Source organism: Oncorhynchus clarkii, chromosome 5 (assembly GCF_045791955.1).
Source record: "Oncorhynchus clarkii lewisi isolate Uvic-CL-2024 chromosome 5, UVic_Ocla_1.0, whole genome shotgun sequence".
Taxonomy (NCBI): Eukaryota; Metazoa; Chordata; class Actinopteri; order Salmoniformes; family Salmonidae; genus Oncorhynchus; species Oncorhynchus clarkii.
Window position 1 is genome coordinate 45243760 of NC_092151.1, and position 27114 is coordinate 45270873.

The window sequence follows — 27114 nt, forward strand, 5'->3', positions numbered from 1 at the left end:
TAGTGTGCCTTTAACGGTGCTGGGTAGAAATACTGAGCTGTAATGATTTCAGTTAAAGGGAAAATGACCACTGCTACGTCCTGACAATGTTTTGAGGTTGCTGCTTATGAGTGAAGAACATGTCTCGAGCATCGTTAATAATGTCGAGACCAGAATAAGGGGAGGGGTATGTGGTGAAGACACGCTATAGGCACGTCTCTCTCTCCACTATTGGGCACCGACCCCTGCCAATTTGTTTCATTGTGTCAATTTTTTTTTTATCAATGCCCCGTGAAATATACACTGATCAAAAATATAAACGCAGTTGCAGCTCATATGGAAATCAGTCAATTGAAATAAATTCATTGGGCCTTAATCTATGGATTTCATATGACTGGGAATACAGATGTGTGTGTGTGTGTGTGTGTGTGTATATATATATATATATATAAGGTGGGGGTGTGGATCAGAACCAGTCAGTATCTGGTGTGACCACCATTTTCCTCCTCCGCATAGAGTTGATCAGGCTGTTGATTGTGGCCTGTGGAATGTTGTTCCATTCGTCTTCAGTGGCTGTGCGAAGTTGCTGGATATTGGCGGGAGCTTGAAAAACGCTGTCGTACACGGCGATCCAGAGCATCCCAAACATGCTTAATGGGTGACAAGTCTGGTGAGTGGGGGATGATGAGGTTATGGCGGCGGATTACTTGCACGACAATGGGCCTCAGGGTCTCATCACGGTATCTCTGTGCATTCAATGCAGTTGTGTTCGCTGTCCGTAGCTTATGCCTGCCAATTCCCTAACCCCACCACCACGGGGCACTCTGTTCACAACGTTGATGCCGGCCAACCGTCAGCTCACACGACACCGTACACGCTGTCTGCCATCTGCTAGGTACAGTTGAAACCGGAACTCATCCCTGAAGAGCACACTTGCACACAGCGTGCCAGTGGCCTTCGAAGGCGAGCAGTTACGACGCCGAACTGTAGTCGGGTCAAGACCCTGGTGAGGACAACAAGCATGCAGACGAGCTTCCCTGAGACGTTTTCTGATTTGTTTATTCAGATATTCTTCAATTGTGCAAACCCACAGTTTCATCAGCTCTCCGGGGATCTGGTCTTAGACCATCCCACAGGTGAAGAAGCCGGATGTGGAGGTCCTGGGCTGTTGTGGTTACAGATGGTCGGTCGGTGGTTGTGAGGCCGGTAAGATGTACTGCCAACTTCTCTAAAACGCCTTTGAGGCAGCCTATGGTAGTGAAATGAACATGTAATTATCTGGCAACGGCTCTTGTGGACATTCCTGCATTCAGTCATGCCAGTCAGCATGCCAATTGCACTCTCCCTCAAAACTGGAGACATCTGTGGCATTGTGTTGTGTGACATAACTGCACATTTTAGAGTGGCCTTTTATTGTCCCCGGCACAAGGTGCACCTGTAATGATCATGTTGTTTAATCTGCTTTTTGACATGCCACACCTGTCAGGTGGATGGATTATCATGGCAAAGGAGAAATGCTCACTAACAAATGTGAGAGAAATGTTTTTTTTGGGGGGGGGACCACCACTTTACGTGTTGCATTTTATATTTTTGTTCGGTGTATATATTTGTCATTATCACCGTCATCTTTGAAACACCAGCGCTGTGAAAATAAATCCAACACTCATTTGCACCTCTACCTGCCTGCCTCCTGATTAATCTTTTATCCTTGCAACTGCTAGAAGGACCCTATTTTATGCTGACACAGCGCAGCGGAGATGCATTAGGCTACAGATTCCACGCCTACCTGTCACTTCAAAAGCACTCAATGAACTTTGTTTATTGTGGTATGGCGTGGTTTGTGCCCCCTCACCGTTTTCAACTGCCCTCTTAGTCACTTTAACCTGACTCCGGGTCTGGTATGAATTAGGATCGTTTCTGGTCAAGTCACACAGTCAGAAAAAACTCCTGCCGATAACTATAGATACGTATGGGTATACAGTACATGGGGTTGTCTTTCACCTCATCTCTGATTGGCTCGCTCTTCTGTCAGGTGATAGAGAACTGTCCAGTGACGGGGATCCAGGTGAGCACAGACGACATGGGAGTGAAGAGGGTCAAGGCTGTGGAGACCTTCCACGGAACCATCCAGACCCCCGTGGTCGTAAACTGTGCAGGTTAGTCAGTCGTCTATCACAGTGATTCCCAACTATTTTTTTTTTTTATGGTTACTGTACCCCAAATTACATTTTGCTCTGTCTGGAGAACCCACAAAGTACCCCTCTTGTGCATTTTACCAGTAGGCCTATGTTCTGGCCTCCTATTTAAGCATCTGGACGCTATTCAAGATGACTGAACCATTGCAAAAAGCCCTTAACAAGAAGTAAAGTTGATTTGGACGGCTCATTGATGAGTGGTTATTTAGGGTTGCAAGGTGATTTTGTAGGTCAGGGATTCTGCACAGTCGGACTGCAACGTGGAGCTTAAGCACGCACGGTCTCTCTTTGCCCCGTCAGGAGTGTGGGCCGCTAAGCTGGGTGAGATGGCTGGAGTCAAGGTGCCACTCGTCGCCATGCACCATGCCTACGTCGTGACCGAGAGGATCGAGGGCATCCAGGTACGTCCGTAGGCACTCATGTTGCACTCGTGCCGCACACACACAGAAACACACACACACACACACACACACACACACACACACACACACACACACACACACACACACACAGCACCATGCAGACATAGGGATCGAGGGCATCCAAGGAAAAGGAAGAGCCTGTCAGTATTCATTTATTGATCCCAACTTGGGAAACTGATTTATCACCACAAACATATGCTCTGCCAGAGGGTAAGTCCAGGTGACACATGCTATTTGACGGGAACTTTGATCTGCAATATTATCCAGCTTGCTCATGCATGTCGTACTGCTGACTAGAGGGCCAGCTGAGGCTCCAGTCGGCTCTCTGTTGTCACTATCGGGCCAAGCTGCAAAGCTGGAGGTTCTACAATTTATCTTCTTAAAATGTTCAACCTAACCATAACCCCAACCACACTGCTAACCTTATGCCTAACCTTAACAAAAATAAATTTGTCTTTAATTTTTCATACATTTGTTTTACGATATAGCCAATTTTGACTTTGCAGCTTGGCCATATAGTGTGAACCAGTCCTTTCCTCTCTCACCACCACCAGGTCTCCCCAGCAGGGGGCACTGTGACACTGCAGGCCCCTGTCTTACTACTTCCCTTCAGTCTAGAGCCAGTATTCTCAAACTGGGGTATGTGTACCCACAGTACATTAGTGTCTAGTTTGAGAAACCGATGCCTCACAATTTCTCAACTGGCAGCTTCATTAAATAGTACCTGCAAAACACAGGTCTCAACAGTGAAGAGGTGACTCCAGGATGCTGGCCTTCTAGGCAGAGTTGCAAAGAAAAAGCCATATCTCAGACTGGCCAATAAAAATAAAATATTAAGATGGGCAAAAGAACACAGACACTGGACAGAGGAACTCTGCCTAGAAGGCCAGCATGCTGGAGTTGCTTTTTCACAGGTTTTTATTTTTTACCTTTATTTTACTAGGCAAGTCAGTTAAGAACAAAATCTTACATTTCTTATTCTTACTGTTGACATTGAGACTGGTGTTTTGCAGGGACTATTTGTCACGAAACCGGCTCATAGTCCGTAACAAAAAGGGAGACAACGTGGAGATCAGTTAATAAATATTTTGTTGTCCTCGAAGTCAACTAAATACAATTAACAATGGTGTGTGTAATCAGTAGTGTGAGTAGTTGTGTGCATAAATGTGATAATGAGGGGTGTTGAAAGGTGCCAAAGCAAAGAAACGGACAGAAAAATGAATGGGGAAGTGGTGCATTTATCCTGGGATACACCCGGGCCCAGGTGTGTCCCATGTCGCTGACGACCCTCCCAGCTCTGCCCGCCGAAAACAAGAGCAAAGAGAGAATACGGCAGACAGAGTGGGAGGGTCTCTTCCCCCCCACAAACAAATTGACCCGCCTCTGCGTCCCAAATTGATGAGGGGCTACGTGTTCACACTTTCACTTGCCCCAGCCAACCTCGTCCTCCCCAGACCTCAGCAACCGTTGTGCATTGGAAGCAACCTTTAAGAGGAAATAAGAAAATGGGAACAGACAGGAGCGACAGTACAGAACAATACCAAACAATGGTCAGTCACGTAGATATTCAGGAACAGGACAAAACCAAACAATGGTCAGTCACGTAGACATTCAGGAACAGGACAAAACCAAACAATGGTCAGTCACGTAGACATTCAGGAACAGGACAAAACCAAACAATGGTCAGTCACATAGACATTCAGGAACAGGACAAAACCAAACAATGGTCAGTCACGTAGACATTCAGGAACAGGACAAAACCAAACAATGGTCACTCCCGTAGACATTCAGGAACAAGAGAACGCGTCAGCAACAAGCTCCAACAAAAATAACATCTCAGGGTCCTTCTCATTACATTTTGGCAACATCAACATAACTGATTTAAACATCAATGTTTTTTTATTTTAATTTTATTTTTATCACACATTTCAATCTTGTAGTGTTAAACGATCTTCAACAGCTGTTCTTTAGTACAAAAATCGAACAGTTCCTCTGATGGAAAGCGAATGAACTCGTCTACATTAGACACCATAGTCAGAAGTAAATTCATGCTCTTCCTCTCTGCTGAGCACACCAAACCGGACCACAACAAGAGAAATGACAATCACACTGGGCACCACAGAAGAGAGATGAGATCTATATGGGGGGGGGGAGAAACACCCAGCACACTGGCAGATTCCCCCAAGCCACGGATGTGCCCCCGAGACAACTGCTCAGTCCAGACACCACACAAAAATAAACAAAATAACGATGCCCAACGTATTCCAAAGTGAAACACGTCGCTAAGCCTAACAGGGGGGAAAAAAGAAAGGCTATAGCTCCGGGTAGCAAGGGTAGCACCCTACCCAAATATCCCACTGAGGTACACAGCAGATTGTATTCAACTCAGACTGATGTCCCAACAGCGAGTAGAGCAAGAGTTTCCAGCCTGGGCAGGGGCCTGAATACTAACCAATGTTACTCTCTCCAACGCAGCACACAACCAACCATCCACCGCAGTGGCAAGTTTACCAAACAGGCAACCAACCATCCACCGCAGTGGCAAGTTTACCAAACAGACAACCAACCATCCACCGCAGTGGCAAGTTTACCAAACAGACAACCAACCATCCACCGCAGTGGCAAGTTTACCAAACAGGCAACCAACCATCCACCGCAGTGGCAAGTTTACCAAACAGGCAACCAACCATCCACCGCAGTGGCAAGTTTACCAAACAGGCAACCAACCATCCACCGCAGTGGCAAGTTTACCAAACAGGCAACCAACCATCCACCGCAGTGGCAAGTTTACCAAACAGGCAACCAACCATCCACCGCAGTGGCAAGTTTACCAAACAGACAACCAACCATCCACCGCAGTGGCAAGTTTACCAAACAGACAACCAACCATCCACCGCAGTGGCAAGTTTACCAAACAGACAACCAACCATCCACCGCAGTGGCAAGTTTACCAAACAGACAACCAACCCTCCACCGCAGTGGCAAGTTTACCAAACAGGCAACCAACCATCCACCGCAGTGGCAAGTTTACCAAACAGACAACCAACCATCCACCGCAGTGGCAAGTTTACCAAACAGACAACCAACCCTCCACCGCAGTGGCAAGTTTACCAAACAGGCAACCAACCATCCACCGCAGTGGCAAGTTTACCAAACAGACAACCAACCATCCACCGCAGTGGCAAGTTTACCAAACAGGCAACCAACCATCCACCGCAGTGGCAAGTTTACCAAACAGGCAACCAACCATCCACCGCAGTGGCAAGTTTACCAAACAGGCAACCAACCATCCACCGCAGTGGCAAGTTTACCAAACAGGCAACCAACCATCCACCGCAGTGGCAAGTTTACCAAACAGGCAACCAACCATCCACCGCAGTGGCAAGTTTACCAAACAGGCAACCAACCATCCACCGCAGTGGCAAGTTTACCAAACAGACAACCAACCATCCACCGCAGTGGCAAGTTTACCAAACAGGCAACCAACCATCCACCGCAGTGGCAAGTTTACCAAACAGACAACCAACCATCCACCGCAGTGGCAAGTTTACCAAACAGACAACCAACCATCCACCGCAGTGGCAAGTTTACCAAACAGGCAACCAACCATCCACCGCAGTGGCAAGTTTACCAAACAGGCAACCAACCATCCACCGCAGTGGCAAGTTTACCAAACAGACAACCAACCCACACTGGGCCCACCAAACATTACAACTCAAAAAGCTGTAACAAAAGATACAAACAAAGCACTTAGAGTCCTCAAACATTAACTCTACGTTTTCTGCCAAACACAATACAAGCCCCAACAACACTAGTATTCGGCCCACTGGCATACGCTACCAGACAACACACTTGGTTCATGACGTCACCGGACCACTGATACGTATCTAAGGCACTGTACCAAACCACTTTAGAATATGCCGTGAAGACCAACCAAAGCACATTCCAATAAGCATTAACCCATCAATCAATATGCAACAAAATACTACACACCAAAATGTCTAGCAAACCAACATTATGATCCCGGGTGACTCGCCCCACACAGCGAGAAACGCAGACGAGCCCCCACTTGTCACGAACCGGCTCAAAAAAGGGAGACGATGTGGAGATAAGGAATAACAAAAATATATTTATTAAACTAAATAAACTAAACTAAACTAAATACAATTAATGTGTGTGTGTGTGTGTGTGTGTGTGTGTGTGTGTGTGTGTGTGTGTGTGTGTGTGTGTGTGTGTGTGTTTGTGTGGTCAGTAATCAGTAGTGTGAGTGTTTACGTGCATAAATGTGATAATGAGGGGTGTTGAAAGGTGCCAAAGCAAACAAACAGCCACAGAAAAAGCCACAACCAAAATCTAACAGTGTGTCTGCATGGAGAGAGTCTCCTCAATGACAACAAGATGACTATACTTTGTCTGTAAAATGTATATAGTATGTATGAGCTGGAAGTAGAAGCCTAAGTGTTATTGTTTATTAGTTTACTCCAATTAGGGGTGGTAGGCTTAGGGGAAAAATGTGTGTGTATACAGTACTAGTCAAAAGTTTGGACACACCTACTCATTCAAGTGTTTTTCTTTATTTTTACTATTTTCTACATTGTAGAATAATAGTGAAGACATTCAGACTATGAAGTAAAGTATGGAATCATGTCGTAACAAAATAAGTGTTAAACAAATCAAAATATATTTGGTATTTTAGATTCTTCAAAGTAGCCACCCTTTGTCTTGATGGCAGCTTTGCACACTCTTGGCATTCTCTCAACCAGCTTCAAGAGGTGGTCACCTGGAATGCATTTCAAGTAGCAGGTGTTTGACTTGGTAAAAGTTAATTTGTGGGCTTTCTTTCCTTCTTAATACATTTGAGCCAATCCGATGTGTTGTGACAAGGTAGGGGTGGTATACAGAAGATTTGTTTAAAGACCAAGTCCATATTATGAACTGCTCCAATAAGTAAAGAGAAATGACGGTCCATCATTACTTTAAAACATGGTCAGTCAATGCAGAAAATGTAAAGAACTTTGAACGTTTCTTCAAGTGCAGTCGCAAAAACCATCAAGCCCCTATGATGAAACTGGCTCTCATGAGAACCGCCACAGGAGAGGAAGACCCATAGTTACCTTTGTTTGAGAGGATAAGTTCTTTAGAGTTACCAGCCTCAGAAATTGCAGCCCAAATAAATGCTTCAGAGTTCAAGTAACAGACACATCTCAACATCAACTGTTCAGGAGACTGCATGAAGCAGGCCTTCGTGGTCGAATTACTGCAAAGAAACCACCTACTAAAGAAAAAAAGCCAAAAAGAAGACTTGCATGGGCCAAGAAACATGAGCAATGGATATTAGACTGGTGGAAATGTGAGATTTCTGGTTCTAACCACTGTGTCTTTGAGACGCAGAGTAGGTGAACGGATTTTCTCTGCATGTGTGGTTCCCACCGTAAAGCATGGAGAACAAGGTGGGGGGGTGCTTTGCTGGTGACACTGTTATTTATATAGAATTCAAGGCACACTTAACCAGCAGGCTATCACAGCATTCTGCAGAGATACGCCATCCCATCTGGTTTGCGCTTAGTGGGACTATCATTTATTTTTCAACAGGACAATGGCCCAACACACCTCCAGGCTGTGTAATGGCTATTTTACCAAGAAGGAGAGTGATGGAGTGCTGCATCAGATGACCTGGCCTCCACAATCACCCGACCTCAACCCAATTTGAGATGGTTTGGAATGAAGGAAAAGCAGCCAACAAGTGCTCAGCATATGTGGGAACACCTTCAAGACTGTTGGAAATTATTCCTCGTGAAGCTGGTTGAGAGAATGCCAAGAGTGTGCAAAGTTCTTCAAGGCGAAGGGTGGCTACTTTGAAGAATCTAAAATCTAAAATGATATTTTGATTTAACACTTTTGGGGTTATTACATGATTCCATATGTGTTATTTCATAGTTTTGATGTCTTCACTATTGTTCTACAATGTAAAATAAAGTAAAACCCTTGACTGAGTAGTTGTCCAAACTTTTGACTGGTACTCTGTTTGACATTTTTTTCATAATTGAGTAATAATGAATTGGAGTTGACTGATTTTATTAAATAAAGGCCTTACCAATGCCTCTAAGACTCCATATTGTTTCATCTGTAGGTGCTACAAAAATTGGTGTCATAATGAAGCTTTACTGCTTACTCTATAATATGAGTAGTATTTTGATTTCAATAATATAAACATGAATATTGAAAATATATATATATTTTTTTACATTTGGGCAAAAACAAAATCTATATTGTTGAACATAATATATACTCTACCGACAGAATGGGTCTGCTAGTTTTGTTTTATAGACAATTTAACCAATCACAGTCCTCCTTTTACTTGTATCATTGCACATACTGCAAATCACCAGCAAAGTGGGACCATTTTTGAATCAATTTTCACATTCACTCTGTTGGTAATGCTTGTTTTCATGTTATTTGATCATTATATATTTTTTAATTTGGCATCTTTGCCTATAACTTTGCACCTTTTTGATGTAAATGTTTTGAGGACTGGGTTTTTATCTTTCTGTATTCCATTAGAATGACAGTCGCAGAGGAAGGGACAGGGCAACAACTCTTTTACAATTCCAACTGTTGAATCCTGCAAGATAATGTTGTTAATTATACAACTACCTTTTATAGCAAAACGGAGATGCTGGAAATGTTTTTGCCCACGCTACAGGTCTATATTGGTCCGCTAATACTAGTAAAGGCCCAGTGCACTACTTTTGATTATTTAACCCTCACAATGGTGAAAAAAGTAGTCAATTATCATACACGAGTAAAAGTAAAGATGCCTTAATAGAAAATGACTCGAGTGAAAGTTACCCAGTAAAATACTATTTGAGTAAATGTCAAAGTAGTTGGTGTTAAATATACTTATGCATCAAAAGTAAATGGAATTGCTCATATGCTGTCAAATCAAAGGCACTCCTTTATAAAGTTGTTTTTTGATTAAATTGTTTACCTGTCAGTAGAAAAATATATGGAAAATAGAAATCAAGTCTGGATGGTGTTAACCGAGTGGCGCAGCGGTCTAAGGCACTGTATCGAAAGGAAAAAGTATAAATAACATAAAATTCCTTTTACAGTGCCTTATGAAAGTATTCGGCCCCCTTGAACTTTGCGACCTTTTGCCACATTTCAGGCTTCAAACATAAAGATATAAAACTGTATTTTTTTGTGAAGAATCAACAACAAGTGGGACACAATCATGAAGTGGAACGACATTTATTGGATATTTCAAACTTTTTTAACAAATCAAAAACTGAAAAATTGGGCGTGCAAAATTATTCATCCCCTTGTGTTCAGTGAGGATCTCTGAATGATCCAATGTTGACCTAAATGACTAATGATGATAAATACAATCCACCTGTGTGTAATCAAGTCTCCGTATAAATGCACCTGCACTGTGATAGTCTCAGAGGTCCGTTAAAAGCGCAGAGAGCATCATGAAGAACAAGGAACACACCAGGCAGGTCCGAGATACAGTTGCGAAGAAGTTTAAAGCCAGATTTGGATACAAAAAGATTTCCCAAGCTTTAAACATCCCAAGGAGCACTGTGCAAGCGATAATATTGAAATGGAAGGAGTATCAGACCACTGCAAATCTACCAAGACCTGGCCGTCCCTCTAAACTTTCAGCTCATGCAAGGAGAAGACTGATCAGAGATGCAGCCAAGAGGCCCATGATCACTCTGGATGAACTGCAGAGATCTACAGCTGAGGTGGGAGACTCTGTCCATAGGACAACAATCAGTCGTATATTGCACAAATCTGGCCTTTATGGAAGAGTGGCAAGAAGAAAGCCATTTCTTAAAGATATCCATAAAAAGTGTCGTTTAAAGTGTGCCACAAGCCACCTGGGAGACACACCAAACATGTGGAAGAAGGTGCTCTGGTCAGATGAAACCAAAATTTAACTTTTTGGCAACAATGCAAAACGTTAAGTTTGGCGTAAAAGCAACACAGCTGAACACACCATCCCCACTGTCAAACATGGTGGTGGCAGCATCATGGTTTGGGCCTGCTTTTCTTCAGCAGGGACAGGGAAGATGGTTAAAATTGATGGGAAGATGGATGGAGCCAAATACAGGACCATTCTGGAAGAAAACCTGATGGAGTCTGCAAAAGACCTGAGACTGGGACGGAGATTTGTCTTCCAACAAGACAATGATCCAAAACATAAAGCAAAATCTACAATGGAATGGTTCAAAAATAAACATATCCAGGTGTTAGAATGGCCAAGTCAAAGTCCAGACCTGAATCCAATCGAGAATCTGTGGAAAGAACTGAAAACGGCTGTTCACAAATGCTCTCCATCCAACCTCACTGAGCTCAAGCTGTTTTGCAAGGAGGAATGGGAAAAACTTTCAGTCTCTCGATGTGCAAAACTGATAGAGACATACCCCAAGCGACTTACAGCTGTAATCGCAGCAAAAGGTGGCGAAACAAAGTATTAACTTAAGGGGGCTGAATAATTTTGCACGCCCAATTTTTCAGTTTTTGATTTGTTAAAAAAGTTTGAAATATCCAATAAATGTCGTTCCACTTCATGATTGTGTCCCACTTGTTGTTGATTCTTCACAAAAAAATACAGTTTTATATCTTTATGTTTGAAGCCTGAAATGTGGCAAAAGGTCGCAAAGTTCAAGGGGGCCGAATACTTTCGCAAGGCACTGTATATTAAGTAAACCAGGTGGCACAATTTGTCTTTTTTTAAATTTTTATTGACGATAGACAGGGGCACACCAACACTCAGACATAATTTACAAACAAAGAATTTGTGTTTAGTGAGTCCTCCAGATCAAATCAAATCAAATGTATTTATATAGCCCTTCGTACATCAGCTGATATCTCAAAGTGCTGTACAGAAACCCAGCCTAAAACCCCAAACAGCAAGCAATGCAGGTGTAGAAGCACGGTGGCTAGGAAAAACTCCCTAGAAAGGCCAAAACCTAGAGAGGAACCAGGCTATGTGGGGTGGCCAGTCCTCTTCTGGCTGTGCCGGGTGGAGATTATAACAGAACATGGCCAAAATGTTCAAATGTTCATAAATGACCAGCATGGTCGAATAATAATAAGGCAGAACAGTTGAAACTGGAGCAGCAGCACGGCCAGGTGGACTGGGGACAGCAAGGAGTCATCATGTCAGGTAGTCCTGGGGCATGGTCCTAGGGCTCAGGTCCCCCGAGAGAGAGAAAGAAGGAGAGAATTAGAGAACGCACACTTAGATTCACACAGGACACCGAATAGGACAGGAGAAGTACTCCAGATATAACAAACTGACCCTAGCCCCCCGACACACAAACTACTGCAGCATAAATACTGGAGGCTGAGACAGATCAGAGGCAGATCAGAGGCAGTAGAGATGAGCAGGGATGTTCTCTTGTGTGAATTGGACCATTTTCCTGTCAAAATGTAACAAGTCTTTTTGGGTGTCAGAGAAAATGTAAGGAGTAAAAAGTAGATTATTTTATTTACGAATGTAGTGAAGTAAAAGTTGCCAAAAATATAAATGGTAATATACAGGAACTTTTCCTTAAGTACTTTACACCACTGCACCCCTACTTCCTGCGGCTATGGGCCTGGGTAAGGCCAGTATGTCATAAATATGCCAATTTACTATAAAATATTCATCATTCTGGTTGTGTCGGTTCAGTCTCCGTCTTGTTTATTTTATTTTGATCATAGTTGTCATTTCTTTTATAGCTAAACATTTTTGTATAGTGCATTTGAATGGTTGACTTGGCTACTGGCAGACTTGGCTACAGCAATTGGCCAACTAGTGGACTTTTGGGCAGTTTTGTAGCGTTTTTCATCTGCATCATGTTTTGCTCCGGTATCCATGGAGACCAAACTGCCAATAGTCAGCCAGCCAGTGATTGTGAACCTTCTGCCTACTAGTAGGTCAGTAGTGACCTCCCGTTTTGATTCATATCCTTGGATTTCTGATGACTGTTCTCTATTGTGTAGACTGATTGGGTACTGCATGGGGAGAGCGAGGCTAGCTAGCTACTTCTATCGTCGATGAGGGACAATCGTGACCATAATCAGTACAGGGGAAGAGTGTCGGCAGATGCTCACATGGACGGGCATGCCGCTGCTCCTCTCTACGGCGGGGCATGTCTTTTGATGAACTATTATCGGGCAAGTCTGAGACTGCCCAGAACGCTGTTTTGGAGCCTGATGATCGCTGATCTACTGTTTTGTTAAGCGTTAGATGTGAAATCCAATAATGCTATGCAAGTAGGCTATGCAAGTAGGCTATGTCTGCCGTGTTTTATAGTCCTGTTTGTTGTTCTAAGATGATCATTGTGCCTGTGATCTGTTAGGAGCATACCGTTTTGAAGATCTAAAGAATGTCTCTCTTCCTGCCACCCTTCTAGAACATGCCCAATGTGAGGGACCATGATGCATCAGTTTACCTTCGTCTCCAAGGTGACGCCCTCTCCGTGGGGGGTTACGAACAGAACCCGGTCTTCTGGGACAAGGTATCGTGTGTGTGTGTGTTTTCACTGTGTTGACATACTGTGAACGGGATGTCATTGGTGTTTGTGACACAGGAGGTTGGTGGCACCTTCATTGGGGGGAACGGGGATGGGTTTGTAAGGATGACTGGAGCAGAGTGGGTGGAATGGTATCAAACACATGGTTTCCATGGTTTCCAGGTGTTTGATACCATTCCATTTGCTCCGTTACAGCCATTTATTATGCGCCGTCCTCCCCTCAGCAGCCTCCTGTAGTTTGTGTGTATTGGGTTGTGTACTATACGGGTGCTTGTGTGAGTGATTGTGTGTACAGTATTTGACCTCTCTCTGTGAGAATCTTTATGTTTGTGTGGTTGTCCATGTGTGTTTGCTTATATTGCGCGCTGCAGTGAAGCTCGCAGAGAGGCATGCTGCTTGTCTATGTCTCACTTTCACAGGCCAGTTAATTGCCATGCTCTGTTCCTCTGGCGTGTCAGTGGATTGTTGTATCCGCTCCCTACTCACACAGCCTGAGGAGAAGCAAAAGCAGGATGTGCACAGATAAGCGCGCACACACACACACACACACACTCATTACTTCACCAGCCGCTGAGTGTCTGTGGCTCTCTTTCCCCTTTACCGCGCTTTTATTCCCTCTCTCGCTCACTTTTAGCTAGGGGGTATGCAGCCTTATGAGGTTACAGCAGGACACAGATTGAGATCTGAGTGTTTTGTGTTGGTCTAGCTGGAGTGTCGTGCTCTGTCGGCGCACACTGGCTCTGACCGGCTCAATGTCAATATGCCCTCCTCACTCCTCTCTGTAGCGCGTGCTCAGTTGGTGTGGTTTCTGTTCAGTCTGCAGGTACCGTACTAAATGTGCTTTTTAGTCACACACACCAGCCAGAATCGCCTCTGACCCCCAACTCTGAAGCCGGAGACCACGTCACACAAGTCCGTTTAACATTCACATCCAGCCAAACAATTCAACAGCGCTAAATTACCTAACACCTCAACCCAGATAAAGGAGCGTTTTTGTCCTTTCCGCTCTGTCAGCACGAGCTTTCAAGAGTTGGAAACGAAGTGAGAAAAGGAAAATGCATTTAGTACAGAGAGGGAGAAGCTGGGTCTGTGGATCAATATGTTAGAGACGTGAAAGTTTAATCTGGTGTTGGGAGCTCCCTAGGGGCCAGGCCTCGACTGGTAATGAGGGGCTGTTGTGACGGAAAATCACTGTGTGTGCGTACGTGCATTCTTGCGGGAAAAGGTCACAGTTACTTCGCTGGCCCTGCAGCCTCCCAACTTTTTTTTTTCTTTCTTTAAATCTTGATCCCCGTATTCTCTTTACAGCATCAGTTCATCCACTGTGGCATATGCACACTGTTTCATGTGTTCAGCATTTCCCTGCTGAGTGCTCTGCATCATCTCTCTCGCTCTCTCTCTGTCTGTTTGTGACATTTGAAAGATGGGTTGAACGGTGTGTGTGTGTGTGTGCTTCCATAACTGTTCACCGATGTGTACTAAATGTTTGCGAAAGCCGTGTCTTGTTGAAGATGGCACAAGTGCAGCGCAGCATTGTTGTGTCCTTGGTTGAGTTAACACTGGTGGGGGTTGTTGTGTCCTTGGTTGGGATGATGTGTCCTTGTTAACAACCTCCTCCCAGCTGCCCACTGCACTGATGCTAGGAAACACTTTCACCACCGATAAATCTATGATAATAAGCATTTTTCTACAGCTGGCCATGCTTTCCACCTGGCTTCCCCTACCCGGGCCAACAGCTCTGCACCCCCTGCCGCAACTTGCCCAAGCCCCCCTCCCTGCTTCTCCTTCACCCAAATCCAGACAGCTGATGTTCTGAAAGAGCTGAATAATCTGTATCTCTACAAATCAGCTGGGCAAGTCAATCTGGACCCTCTCTTTCTAAAATGATCCGCCGAAATTGTTGCAACCCCTATTACTGTTCAACACACTTTTGTATCGTCTGAGATCCCCAAAGATTGGGAAGCTGCCGCGGTCATCCCCCTCTTCAAAGGGGGAGACACTCTAGACCCAAACTGTTATAGACCTATATCCATCCTGCCCTGCCTTTCTACAATATTCGAAAGCCAAGTTAACGAACAGATCACCGACCATTTTGAATCCCACCATACCTTCTCCACTATGCAATCTGGTTTCCGAGCTGGTCATGGGTGCACTTCAGCCACGCTCAAGGTCCTAAACGATATCATAACCGCCATCGATAAAAGACATTACTGTCCAGCTGTCTTCATCGACTTGGCCAAGGCTTTCAACTCTATCAATCACTGCATTCTTATCGGCAGACTCTATAGCCTTGGTTTCTCAAAAGACTGCCTCGCCTGGTTCACCAACTACTTCTCACATAGGCCTGTTGTCCGGACCTCTGGCAGTCTTTATGGGGGTGTCACAGGGTTCAATTCTCGGGCCGACTCTCTTCTCTGTATATATCAATGATGTCGCTTTTGCTGCTGGTGATTCTCTGATCCACCTCTACGCAGGCGACACCATTCTGTATACTTCTGGCCCTTCTTTGGACACTGTGTTAACAAACCTCCAAACGAGCTCCAGTGCCATACAACACTCATTCTGTGGCCTCCAACTGCTTTTAAATGCAAGTAAAACTAAATGCATGCTCTTCAAACGATTGCTGTCCGCACCCACCCGCCCATTATCACTACTCTGGACGATTCTGACTTAGAATATGTGGACTACAAATACCTAGGTGTCTGGTTAGACTGTAAACTCTCCTTCCAGATTCACATTAAGCATCTCCAATCCAAAATAAATCTAGAAATTGCATCCGCCACCTCATCAGGAGTATGCCCAGGCGTTGTAGGGAGGTCATACAGGCACGTAGAGGCCACACACACTACTGAGCCTCATTTTGACTTGTTTTAAGGACATTACATCAAAGTTGGATCAGCCTGTAGTGTGGTTTTCCACTTTAATTTTGAGTGTGACTCTAAATCCAGACCTCCATGGGTTGATAAATTTGATTTCCATTGATAATTTTTGTGTGATTTTGTTGTCAGCACATTCAACTATGTAAAGAAAAAAGTATTTAATAAGAATATTTCATTCATTCAGATCTAGGATGTGTTATTTTAGTGTTCCCTTTATTTTTTTGAGCAGTGTATATATATATATATATATATATATATATATATATATATATATATCCCACTTAAGATGCTCCTCCTCCTCTCCAATCCTTACATCTTATGCTTCCGCAGGAAGAGGGTAGTAAAACCTTTATTGCTCCCTTCAGGGGAGCTGACCTCACCTCCTGACCTCACTGCCTCTTCCTTCTAGTCCACAGATGTCCATCTGCCTCCCCTTTAGCAATCCCCTGAGCTCCTTCCGGCCACCCAGCACATTTCCACAGCCACTCTTGTCTTTCTGCAGATCTCACTCCTTAATATGCTATGCGTCTGATCTGTCATGTCTTTTCATATCTCAATGTTCAAAATGTCGAATCCAACACAGGTGTCAGATAAGTTTGGTTGAGTAAACACTGTATTGGTTGTTGTCCTTGTGTTGCAGGTGTCTGATATGTTTGGTCGAGTGAACACTGTTTTGGTTGTTGTCCTTGTGTTGCAGGTGTCTGATAAGTGTGGTCGAGTGAACACTGTTTTGGTTGTTGTCCTTGTGTTGCAGGTGTCTGATAAGTTTGCTTTCAGCCTGTTTGACCTGGACTGGGATGTGTTCATGCAGCACATAGAGGGAGCTATCAACAGAGTCCCTGCTCTGGAGCAGACTGGCATCAAATCCACTGTCTGTGGACCAGGTATGGACATGCAATACACACACCCACTATGGTTCTCACTCCCGTAATAACTCCCTCAGTCAGTCGTTTCCAGTGCCCTCAGAAAGTATTCACTACCCTCGACTTTTACCACATTTTTGTTGTGTTACAGCCTGCATTTTAAAATGGGTTAAATTGAGATTTTGGCACCGACTACTCACACAACCACACAGTGTCAAAGTGGAATTATGTGTTTAGGAATTTTCCCACATGAATAACACATGAAATGCTGAAATGTCTTGAGTCAATAAGTATTCAACCCCTTTTGTAATGGCAAGCCTACGTAAGTTCAGGAGTCGAAATCTGCTTAACAAGTCAAATCAAATTTATTTATATAGCCCTTCGTACATCAGCTGATATCTCAAAGTGCTGTACAGAAACCCAGCCTAAAACCCCAAACAAGTCACATAATCAGTTTCGTAGACTCACTCTGTGTGCAATAATGGTGTTTAATAAGATGATTTTGGAATGACTACCTCATCTCTGTGCCCCAGACATGTTGTACTGTAAGGTCCCTTAGTCGAGCAGTGAATTTAAAACACAGATTCAACCACAAAGACGAGGTAGTTTTCCAATGCCTCACAAAGAAGGGCATCTATTGGTAGATGATGATGATGAAGCAGACATTGAATATCCCTTTGAGCATGGTGTTGTGTCTTTGGCATCATTAAAGTGAAGACCGTTATTTTATCAAATCAATTCTCTGTAATTATTATTATGTGATTAAACTAATCATGTAATTGTAATTAACTAGGAAGTCGGGGCACCAAGGGAAATCTTCAGATTACGAAGTTATAATTGTCCTGATACAACTCTTCAGATATTTGACTATCTAATCAATTAGTCTTCTAATTAATGAATTATTCTTTACCTCATGTTAGTCTCATTCCAAACGTTGTAAATTGTTGGTTATCTGCACAAACCCAGCCTTCACTATGAATCATCCATACATCAATTGTCTTAATCATTTATTTACTAACTAACTAACAAGGAAATGATAGGGGAGGTTCCCTAGTGGGCTAAGCCGATATGATGGCTTGGTGGACAAAGGGAAGTGGGTGTGGACTGAGAATGGCGGGAAAGACAAAATGAGTCGCCACACAGTTGATAATTATATTCATTGAAATGCAAATCCTTTGCACTCACTCATTCGGGATTAATTGCAATAAATATATATATATATATTTTCGCCCAGTGTGTCATCGTGATCTCTGTTGGGATCGTCCGTCCTGTTGGAGAGTCAGTTCATCATCGTCTCTCTCTCTGCTTCCCTGAAGTCTTTCGTTGTTAGAATGGATACTTCAGAGTACCATTCAGAAATGCTCTTATAGTGTAGATGTTGTCTCTCTTCGCATCCCAGGTTGACATAATTTCTAGCTGCAGACTAATAATTAGTATCTAAGATTTGCTCTTATTCTGTCGGGATCGATCGTCTCAGAGTTGAACCCTTTCCCGCCGTGTAGCCAATGTGCCACGTGGTATGGTTAGGAGTTCCGCAACCATTCCAACCTTAGCTTATACTGAGGTTTTTGTGGTCTGAACTCAACCTGCGCCCATCGAGGTACACGTGGTCTGAAGAGGATTTCTTCAGGTGTTTTTTTTATTCATAACAGTAGAAAAGGGTTGTTCCATGATGCCAGATCATTTAGAAGTTCGCCATGTGAAATCCTTTGTTCTCGCTGTCTTTTTCTGCATGGCCATGGGGGGGAGAGTCTCCTCCAGGAATTTATGACCTGAGATAACAGAACCTGGATGTAGGAGGGAGAGTCATGACAATGATGAAGTTAATAATTACACTTTGGTTGGTTTATCAATGCACCCAGTCACTACAAAGATACAGGTGTCCTTCCTAACTCAGTTGCCGGAGAGGAAGGAAACCGCTCAGGGATTTCACTGTAAAACAGACACTGGGAGACACATTCACCTTTCAGCAGGACAATCACCTAAAACACAAAGCCAAATACAGTTAATTATAAAAGTGTTCAGACCCCTTCACTTTTCCACATTTTGTTACATTACAGCCTTTTTCTTGTGGATTTAAATAAATTATTTTCCTCATCAATCTACACACAGTACCCCATAATGACAAAGTGAAAACAGGTTTTTAGAAATAAAAAAAACAAAAAACAAGTACCTTATTTACATACGTATTCAGACCCTTTGCCATGAGACTCAAAATTGAGCTCAGATGCATGCGGTTTACTTTGATCATCCTTGAGATGTTTCTACAACTTGATTGGAGTCCACCTGGGGCGGCAGGGTAGCCTAGTGGTTAGAGCGTTGGACTAGTAACCGGAAGGTTGCAAGTTCAAACCCCCGAGCTGACAAGGTACAAATCTGTCGTTCTGCCCTTGAACAGGCAGTTAACCCACTGTTCCTAGGCCGTCATTGAAAATAAGAATTTGTTCTTAACTGACTTGCCTAGTTAAATAAAGGTAAAATAAAAAAAAATAAAAAAATTTGGAAAGGTACAAATCTGTCGTTCTGCCCTTGAACAGGCAGTTAACCCACTAGGCCGTCATTGAAAATAAGAATTTGTTCTTAACTGACTTGCCTAGTTAAATAAAGGTAAAATAAAAAAATAAAAAAAAATTTGGAAAGGTACACACTATATAAGGTCCCACAGTTGACAGTGCATGTCAGAGCAAAAACCAAGCCATGAGGTTGAAGAAATTGTCTGTAGAGCTCCGAGACAGGATTGTGTCGAGGCACAGATCAAGATTCAAGGGTACCAAAAAGTGTCTGCGGCATTGAAGGTCCCCAAGAACACAGTGGCCTCCATTCTTAAATGGAAGAGGTTGCTGCTCTTGCTGCTTGGCCAATCGGGGGAGAAGGGCCTTGGTCAGGGAGGTTAACCAAGAACCCGATGGTCACTCTGACAGAGCTCCAGAGTTCCTCTGTGGAGATGGGAGAAACTTCCAGAAGGACAAGAAACTCTGCAGCACTCCACCAATCAGGCCTTTACGGTAAAGTGGCCAGACAGAAGCCACTTACCAGTAAAAGGCACATGACAGCCCCCATGGAGTTTGCCAAAAGGCACCTAAATGACTCTCAGACCATGAGAAACAAGATTCTCCGGTCTGATGAAACGAAGATTGAACTCTTTGGCCTGAATGCCAAGTGTCACATCTGGAGGAAACCTGGTACCACTCATCACCTGGCCAATATTATCCCTACGGTGAAGCATGGTGGTGGCAGCATCATGCTGTTGGGATATTTTTCAGCGGCAGGTACTGGGAGACTAGTCAGGATCAAGGGAAAGGTGAATGGAGCAAAGCACAGAGAGCTCTTTGTGCTCAGGTCATCATACAGGGGCAAAGGTTCACCTTTTAACAGGGCAACGACCCTAAGCACACGTCCCAAAGCCACTCCTGCATTGTCTTGGCTAAGTCTCTGAATGTCCTTGAGTGGCCCCACCAGAGCCCGGACTTAAACCTGATTGAACATCTCTGGAGAGACCTGAAAATAGCTGGGCTTGAGAGGATCTGCAGAGAAGAATGGGAGAAACTCCCCAAATACAGGTGTGCCAATCTTGTAGCGTCATACCCAAAAATATTTGAGGCTGTAATTGCTGCCAAAGGTGCGTTCTACAAAGTACTGAGTAAAGGGTCTGAATACTTATGTAAATGTGATATTTCCATTTTTTAAATATTTTTTTATACATTTGCAAAAAATTATTATGGGGTGTTGTCTAGATTGATGAAGTGTGGGGAAACAATTTAATCAATTTTAGAAGAAGGCTGTACCATAACAAAATGTGGAAAAAGTGAAGGGGTTTAAATACTTTCCGAATGCGCTATATACACTGGAGTTACTTACCAAGACGACATTGAATGTTACCGAGTGGCCTAGATCAAGTTTTGACTAAAATCGACTCTGAAGTCTATGGCAAGACTTGAAAGTAACTATCTAGCAATAACAAATAAGTTGACAGCGCTCGATAGACTAAATAAATAATCATGTGCAAACGTTTTACAGTCCAGATGTGCAAAGCTCTTAGATTTACCCAGACAGACTCACAGCTGTAATCACTGCAAAGGTGATTTATAATATGTATTTTCTCAGGGGTGTGAATAATTATGTAAACAAGATTTCTGCATGTCATTTTCAATAAATTTGAACAAAAACTACAATTGAATGCATTTAAATCAGGCTGTAACACAACAAAATGTGCATATCTGAAGGCACTGTATTTTGCAATTCAATTAATTACAACACTCCTAAAACACACTTCTTTGCTGTACAACATTCTTTCACACACAATTACCAACACTGACAGACATCAATACTCATTTAATATATAGTCCTTCACAGATGGAGAGATGTGGAAAATATCTTTATCATTTAATCCCCCCCTACAGTTTTTAATGATTTGTCTGCGTCCATTCTGTGCTGTGGCAGCCAACCCCAATAGGTCCCCCTTTGTCATATTTGTATTCCTCATCTCTGTGGCCTCTCATTTGGATTAGTGTTGACCTTTTACCATAGTCTGGTGACTTGGGGCAGACGGTACCTGAACTGATCGAGGTTGGTTTCTCTGAGACTGGAGGATATCACTGCTCCAGGCCCGTTGCCTGTGAGAGGCTTGAGTCTATGTGACTCTAGGGAATACTGTCTGATATAAGAGCTGACAGGTGTGAAACGTTGTGACTTTCTCTCTTGGGAAGAGAGGTGACAGACTGGTAAGAGACTGACTGTCTGGTGGTCTCACCTCTAGTGGTAGACGGGGTCTCCGGGCATGCGCACTCACACTTAAGCTCCCTTGTTGTCTGGATGGTCTGTCGGCTTGTCCCTCGCGCGCTCTGTCTCTCTTTCGCTCCATCCTTCTGTATTTCTGTCAGTGGTTGGATTTTAATCGATGGCGACCAGTGTTTAATTAGCGTCTGTTAGAATCATGCTAGTTCGTTAACGGTCATCTGTCTGGTCCTGACTCACTGGAAATGGACATGATGAGAGGATGCCAGCAGATACCCGTAGACTTTGCCATTGCGCTAATGCTAGTTAGCTTTTGTGCTGGACACAGACATTAAAAATGCTATCCACGAGTTCATCTGACTCTGGGGAAGTAGATAATTAAAGGGCCTCCATTGTCAAAATCCCCAAGTATCCCTTTAAATGTTTTTAACGTTTAAACATACACTCCCTCAGTGCACGTCTGTGTTCATGTGCGCTCCTTATGGACCTCTGCCTTTTTAGACTAACTGATGAGCTTGTGTGCGTGCGTGCGCCCTTTTAATGCGCTTGTGTGTAGTACGCGTGCGTTTTCGACGAGCCTCCTAATGCATGTCCAAAATACAAAATGTATGTTGTGTTTTTAAGACGGCGTGGCTGCTAACTCCCCAGCGAGAGGGTCGTGTATCTCGCCACCACAAAACAAACACAAGCCTGTTATCTCAACTGTGTTTTTGTTTGTTAGTGGCGAATGAATGCCTTTTATAGGCACTTACACGTCTCCCTAGAGAGGCCAGTGTAGATGTGACGTCTACCTCCAGACTTGATTTTACAACAGGCATACGTGTTTATTTTTTTCTTAAAGGGTCCAAGTGAAATCTGACCTTGTGGGAAGCCCAAAAAGGACTAGTAGAGCAATGAGTGGGAAAGTCACAGATTTTTGGTAAATGTACCTTTTTTAGTTTGAGGAGCTGTGCATAAGCTGCGACGCTATTCTGCCTTGTTCTGTTCCGGGAGACTCCCTACTTATTGGAGAGGAGAGCTCTGTGTGCTCTCGTACTTCATTACTTATCCCCCCGTGTGTAATAATGACAAAGGTGTGTTCCGATCTCCCGTCTCTCTTTCCTTACCCTCTTAACGTTCTCTCTCTCTCTCCCCCACGCTCACTTTTGATTTGATCCCTCACTCGCGTGATAAGATGGAGGTTGTAGTAGAGTAGCGTTCGGCTCTACTAGCTGAGAGTGGAGAAGACATGTTTATGGGGGTGGTAATACTTCTTTGTAATTAGATGGACAAATGCCTTGTCCTCCACATTGTGATTGGATTAGACTCTGGAGACTGTAGATATTCACACTGTGGTGACCAGAGCCATACAGTACCAGTCAAAAGTTTGGACACCTACTGTACTCATTCCAGGGTTTTTCTTTATTTTGACTTTTTTTCTAGAGGGGAATAGTAGTGAAGACATAACAGCTATGAACTAACACATAGGGAATCATGTAGTAACCAAAATAAAAATGTTAAACAAATCCAAATATATTTGAAATTCTTTAAATTAGCCACCCTTTGCTTTGACAGTCTTGCACACTCTTGGCATTCTCTCAACCAGCTTCATGAGGAATACCTGGAATGTATTTCAATTAACAGGTGTGCCTTGTTAAAAGTTCATTTGTGAAATTTCTTTCCTCAATGCGTTTGAGCCAATCAGTTGTGTTGTGACAAGGTAGGCGTGGCATACAGACGCTTGCCCTATTTGGTAAAAGACCAAGTCCATATTTTGGCAAGAACAGATCAAATAAGCAAAGAGAAACGACCGTCCATCACTTTAAGACATGAAGGTCAGTCAATTGGAAAATGTCAAGAACTTTGAAAGTTTCTTCAAGTGCAGTCGCAAAAACCATCAAGTGCTATGATGAAAGTGGCTCTCATGAGGACCACCATAGGAAAGGAAGACCCAGAGTTACCTCTGCTGCAGAGGATAAGTTCATTAGAGAGTTACCAGCCTCAGAAATTGCAGCTCAAATAAATGTTTCACAGAGTTAAAGTAACAGAAACCTCTCAACATCAACTATTCAGAGTAGACTGCGTGAATCAGGCCTTCATGGTCGAATTGCTGCAAAGAAACCACTACTAAAGGACACCAATAAAAAGAAGAGATTTGCTTGGGCCAAGAAACACGCGCAATGGACATTTGACCGGTGGTCCGACATTTGACCGGTGGAGTCCAAATTTGAGATTTTTGGTTCCAACCACTGTGTCTTTGTGAGACGCAGAGTAGGTGAACGGATAAGCTCTGCATGTGTGGTTCCCACCGTGAAGCATGGAGGAGGGAGGTGTGATGGTGCTTTACTGGGAACACTGTCTGTGATTTATATAGAATTAAAGGCACACTTAACCAGCATGGCTATCACAGCATTCTGCAGCGATACTCTATGACTGTTGGAAAAGCATTCCTCATGAAACTGTTTATGAGAATGCCAAGAGTTTGCAAAGCTGTCATCAAGGCAAAGGGTGACTACTTTGAAGAATTTAAAATATATTTGGATTATTTTAACACTTTTTTTGGTTACTACATGATTCCATATGTGTTATTTCATGGTGTTGGTGTCTTCGCTATTATTCTACAATGAAGAAAATAGTAAAAATAAAGAAAAACCATTGAATGAATAGGTGGGCCCAAATGTTTGACTGGTACTGTATATACATCTCTGTACTGTACATGGCTCTGATGGTGGTTCAGAATGGACGGAATGTTCCCTTAACACTACGTGCATCGTTTTTACCCAGAATCATTCACAGCGGACCACAAGCCCCTGATGGGTGAGGCTCCAGAGGTCAGGGGATTCTTCCTGGGCTGCGGGTTCAACAGTGCAGGTGAGTGACTAATGTCATTTATACATACATACATACATACATACATTTAATTGACTGTAATGTTATACATACACACAGTCATTTAAATAGAGCAGTGAGTGGCAAAGTAAATCAATTCTAATAAATTCCTTATTAGGCAAACCCGACAGCACAATTTTCTTTTTTTTACAGATACATGCATACATACATGCATACATACATACATGCATGCATGCATACATACATACATACATACATACATACATACATACATACATACATACATTTTTACGGATAGATATATACATACATTTTACGGATAGATAGAAACATACATAGTGCATGTGAGTATTGGAGGAACCCAAAAAATATTTCTCTATTTCCGTACAGTCCACGGAAATGTATTTTTGCTTTTAACCCAAAACCCCAGGACACGCACAGACACAGGGGTTGAATGTACATGGTCAGAGGGAGGAGTGGATGCTGGTGGGTATATGGGATGTACATGGTCAGAGGGAGGAGTGGATGTTGGTGGGTATATGGGATGTACATGGTCAGAGGGAGGAGTGGATGTTGGTGGGTATATGGGATGCACATGGTCAGAGGGAGGAGTGGATGTTGGTGGGTATATGGGATGTACATGGTCAGAGGGAGGAATGGATGTTGGTGGGTATATGGGATGCACATGGTCAGAGGGAGGAGTGGATGTTGGTGGGTATATGGGATGCACATGGTCAGAGGGAGGAGTGGATGTTGGTGGGTATATGGGATGCACATGGTCAGAGGGAGGAGTGGATGTTGGTGGGTATATGGGATGCACATGGTCAGAGGGAGGAGTGGATGTTGGTGGGTATATGGGATGCACATGGTCAGAGGGAGGAGTGGATGTTGGTGGGTATATGGGATGTACATGGTCAGAGGGAGGAATGGATGTTGGTGGGTATATGGGATGCACATGGTCAGAGGGAGGAGTGGATGTTGGTGGGTATATGGGATGCACATGGTCAGAGGGAGGAGTGGATGTTGGTGGGTATATGGGATGTACATGGTCAGAGGGAGGAGTGGATGTTGGTGGGTATATGGGATGTACATGGTCAGAGGGAGGAGTGGATGTTGGTGGGTATATGGGATGTACATGGTCAGAGGGAGGAGTGGATGTTGGTGGGTATATGGGATGCACATGGTCAGAGGGAGGAGTGGATGTTGGTGGGTATATGGGATGCACATGGTCAGAGGGAGGAGTGGATGTTGGTGGGTATATGGGATGTACATGGTCAGAGGGAGGAGTGGATGTTGGTGGGTATATGGGATGCACATGGTCAGAGGGAGGAGTGGATGTTGGTGGGTATATGGGATGTACATGGTCAGAGGGAGGAGTGGATGTTGGTGGGTATATGGGATGTACATGGTCAGAGGGAGGAGTGGATGTTGGTGGGTATATGGGATGTACATGGTCAGAGGCAGGAGTGGATGTTGGTGGGTATATGGGATGTACATGGTCAGAGGGAGGAGTGGATGTTGGTGGGTATATGGGATGTACATGGTCAGAGGGAGGAGTGGATATTGGTGGGTATATGGGATGCACATGGTCAGAGGGAGGAGTGGATGTTGGTGGGTATATGGGATGTACATGGTCAGAGGGAGGAGTGGATGTTGGTGGGTATATGAGATGTACATGTCATGGATGTAGGTTACAGCTGTTTAAACCTTCATGGAACCACCATATGCTTGCCAGCACACGCCAAAACAGACTAACTTATAGTGAACCCAAACTACGTGTACACACACACACACACACACACACACACACACACACACACACACACACACACACACACACACACTCTCTCCATCCATCAAGGGTTATCTTAAGGCCGCTGTGGTTACAGTGGTGTGTAGAGACATAGGACAGAGTGCAGGGATGAGTGAAGAGAGGCCTGCCTCGCTGCACCACACCGATAGGGTCTGTAACTCTCTCCACTCCCCACGGAGTCCAGAGAGACCACACACACACACACACACATACATGGGCACTCCTGTCACACTTCATTAGTCCACCCCCCCCCCCACACCCTCACATATCAGTGCATCATGGGAGGTTAAACAAACCCTGTTTATGGCAGATCAGGTACTTCCACCACCAGCTACGTTCTCAGTGCTGCTGCCTGCTCTGTTCTGTTTCTATCCCTCTCCTCTCTCGCTTTCTCTGAGGTAATGCAAAAAATGTCATGCCTCTCCCTTGCGTCCCACTCCTCGCCCTCCTCCTCTCTTACACACACACACACACACACACACACACACACACACACACACAGTACCGCTCTGGCTGTGTCTGAATCATTTGCACACTTAACACATAGCATGTGTCCCAAATGACACTGTATTCCCTTTCTAGTGCACTACTTTTGACCAGTGCCCTTAGGGAATTGGGTGCCATTTGGAACGCACAAATGGCCTTTTTGCCCGCTGGCTCAGCTGGGGATTCATATATTTCTATACAACTCACTCACTCACTCACTCACTCACTCACTCACTCACTCACTCACTCACACACACAATAGCCTTCCTTTTACCAGGAGCCTTTTAAAGAGGGGGGAAGATGGAAGTGGGGAGGAGAAAGACTGAGTGGGACAGAGAAATAGACTGGCGGGGACAGAAATAGATTGAGAAGGGAGAGAACAAAA

General features: G+C 43.9%; 1 protein-coding gene across 1 annotated transcript in view; it reads left to right on the forward strand.

The window, feature by feature from the left end:
- The window catches only part of LOC139408909 (sarcosine dehydrogenase), a 124975-nt gene that overhangs the window by 17323 nt on the left and 80538 nt on the right, over positions 1-27114 (forward strand). The window contains exons 6-10 of the mRNA XM_071153359.1: positions 2012-2135; positions 2475-2575; positions 13006-13110; positions 16759-16888; positions 24365-24451. Coding sequence (XP_071009460.1) covers positions 2012-2135; positions 2475-2575; positions 13006-13110; positions 16759-16888; positions 24365-24451 — 547 coding nt within the window. The remainder of the gene's footprint in view (positions 1-2011; positions 2136-2474; positions 2576-13005; positions 13111-16758; positions 16889-24364; positions 24452-27114) is intronic.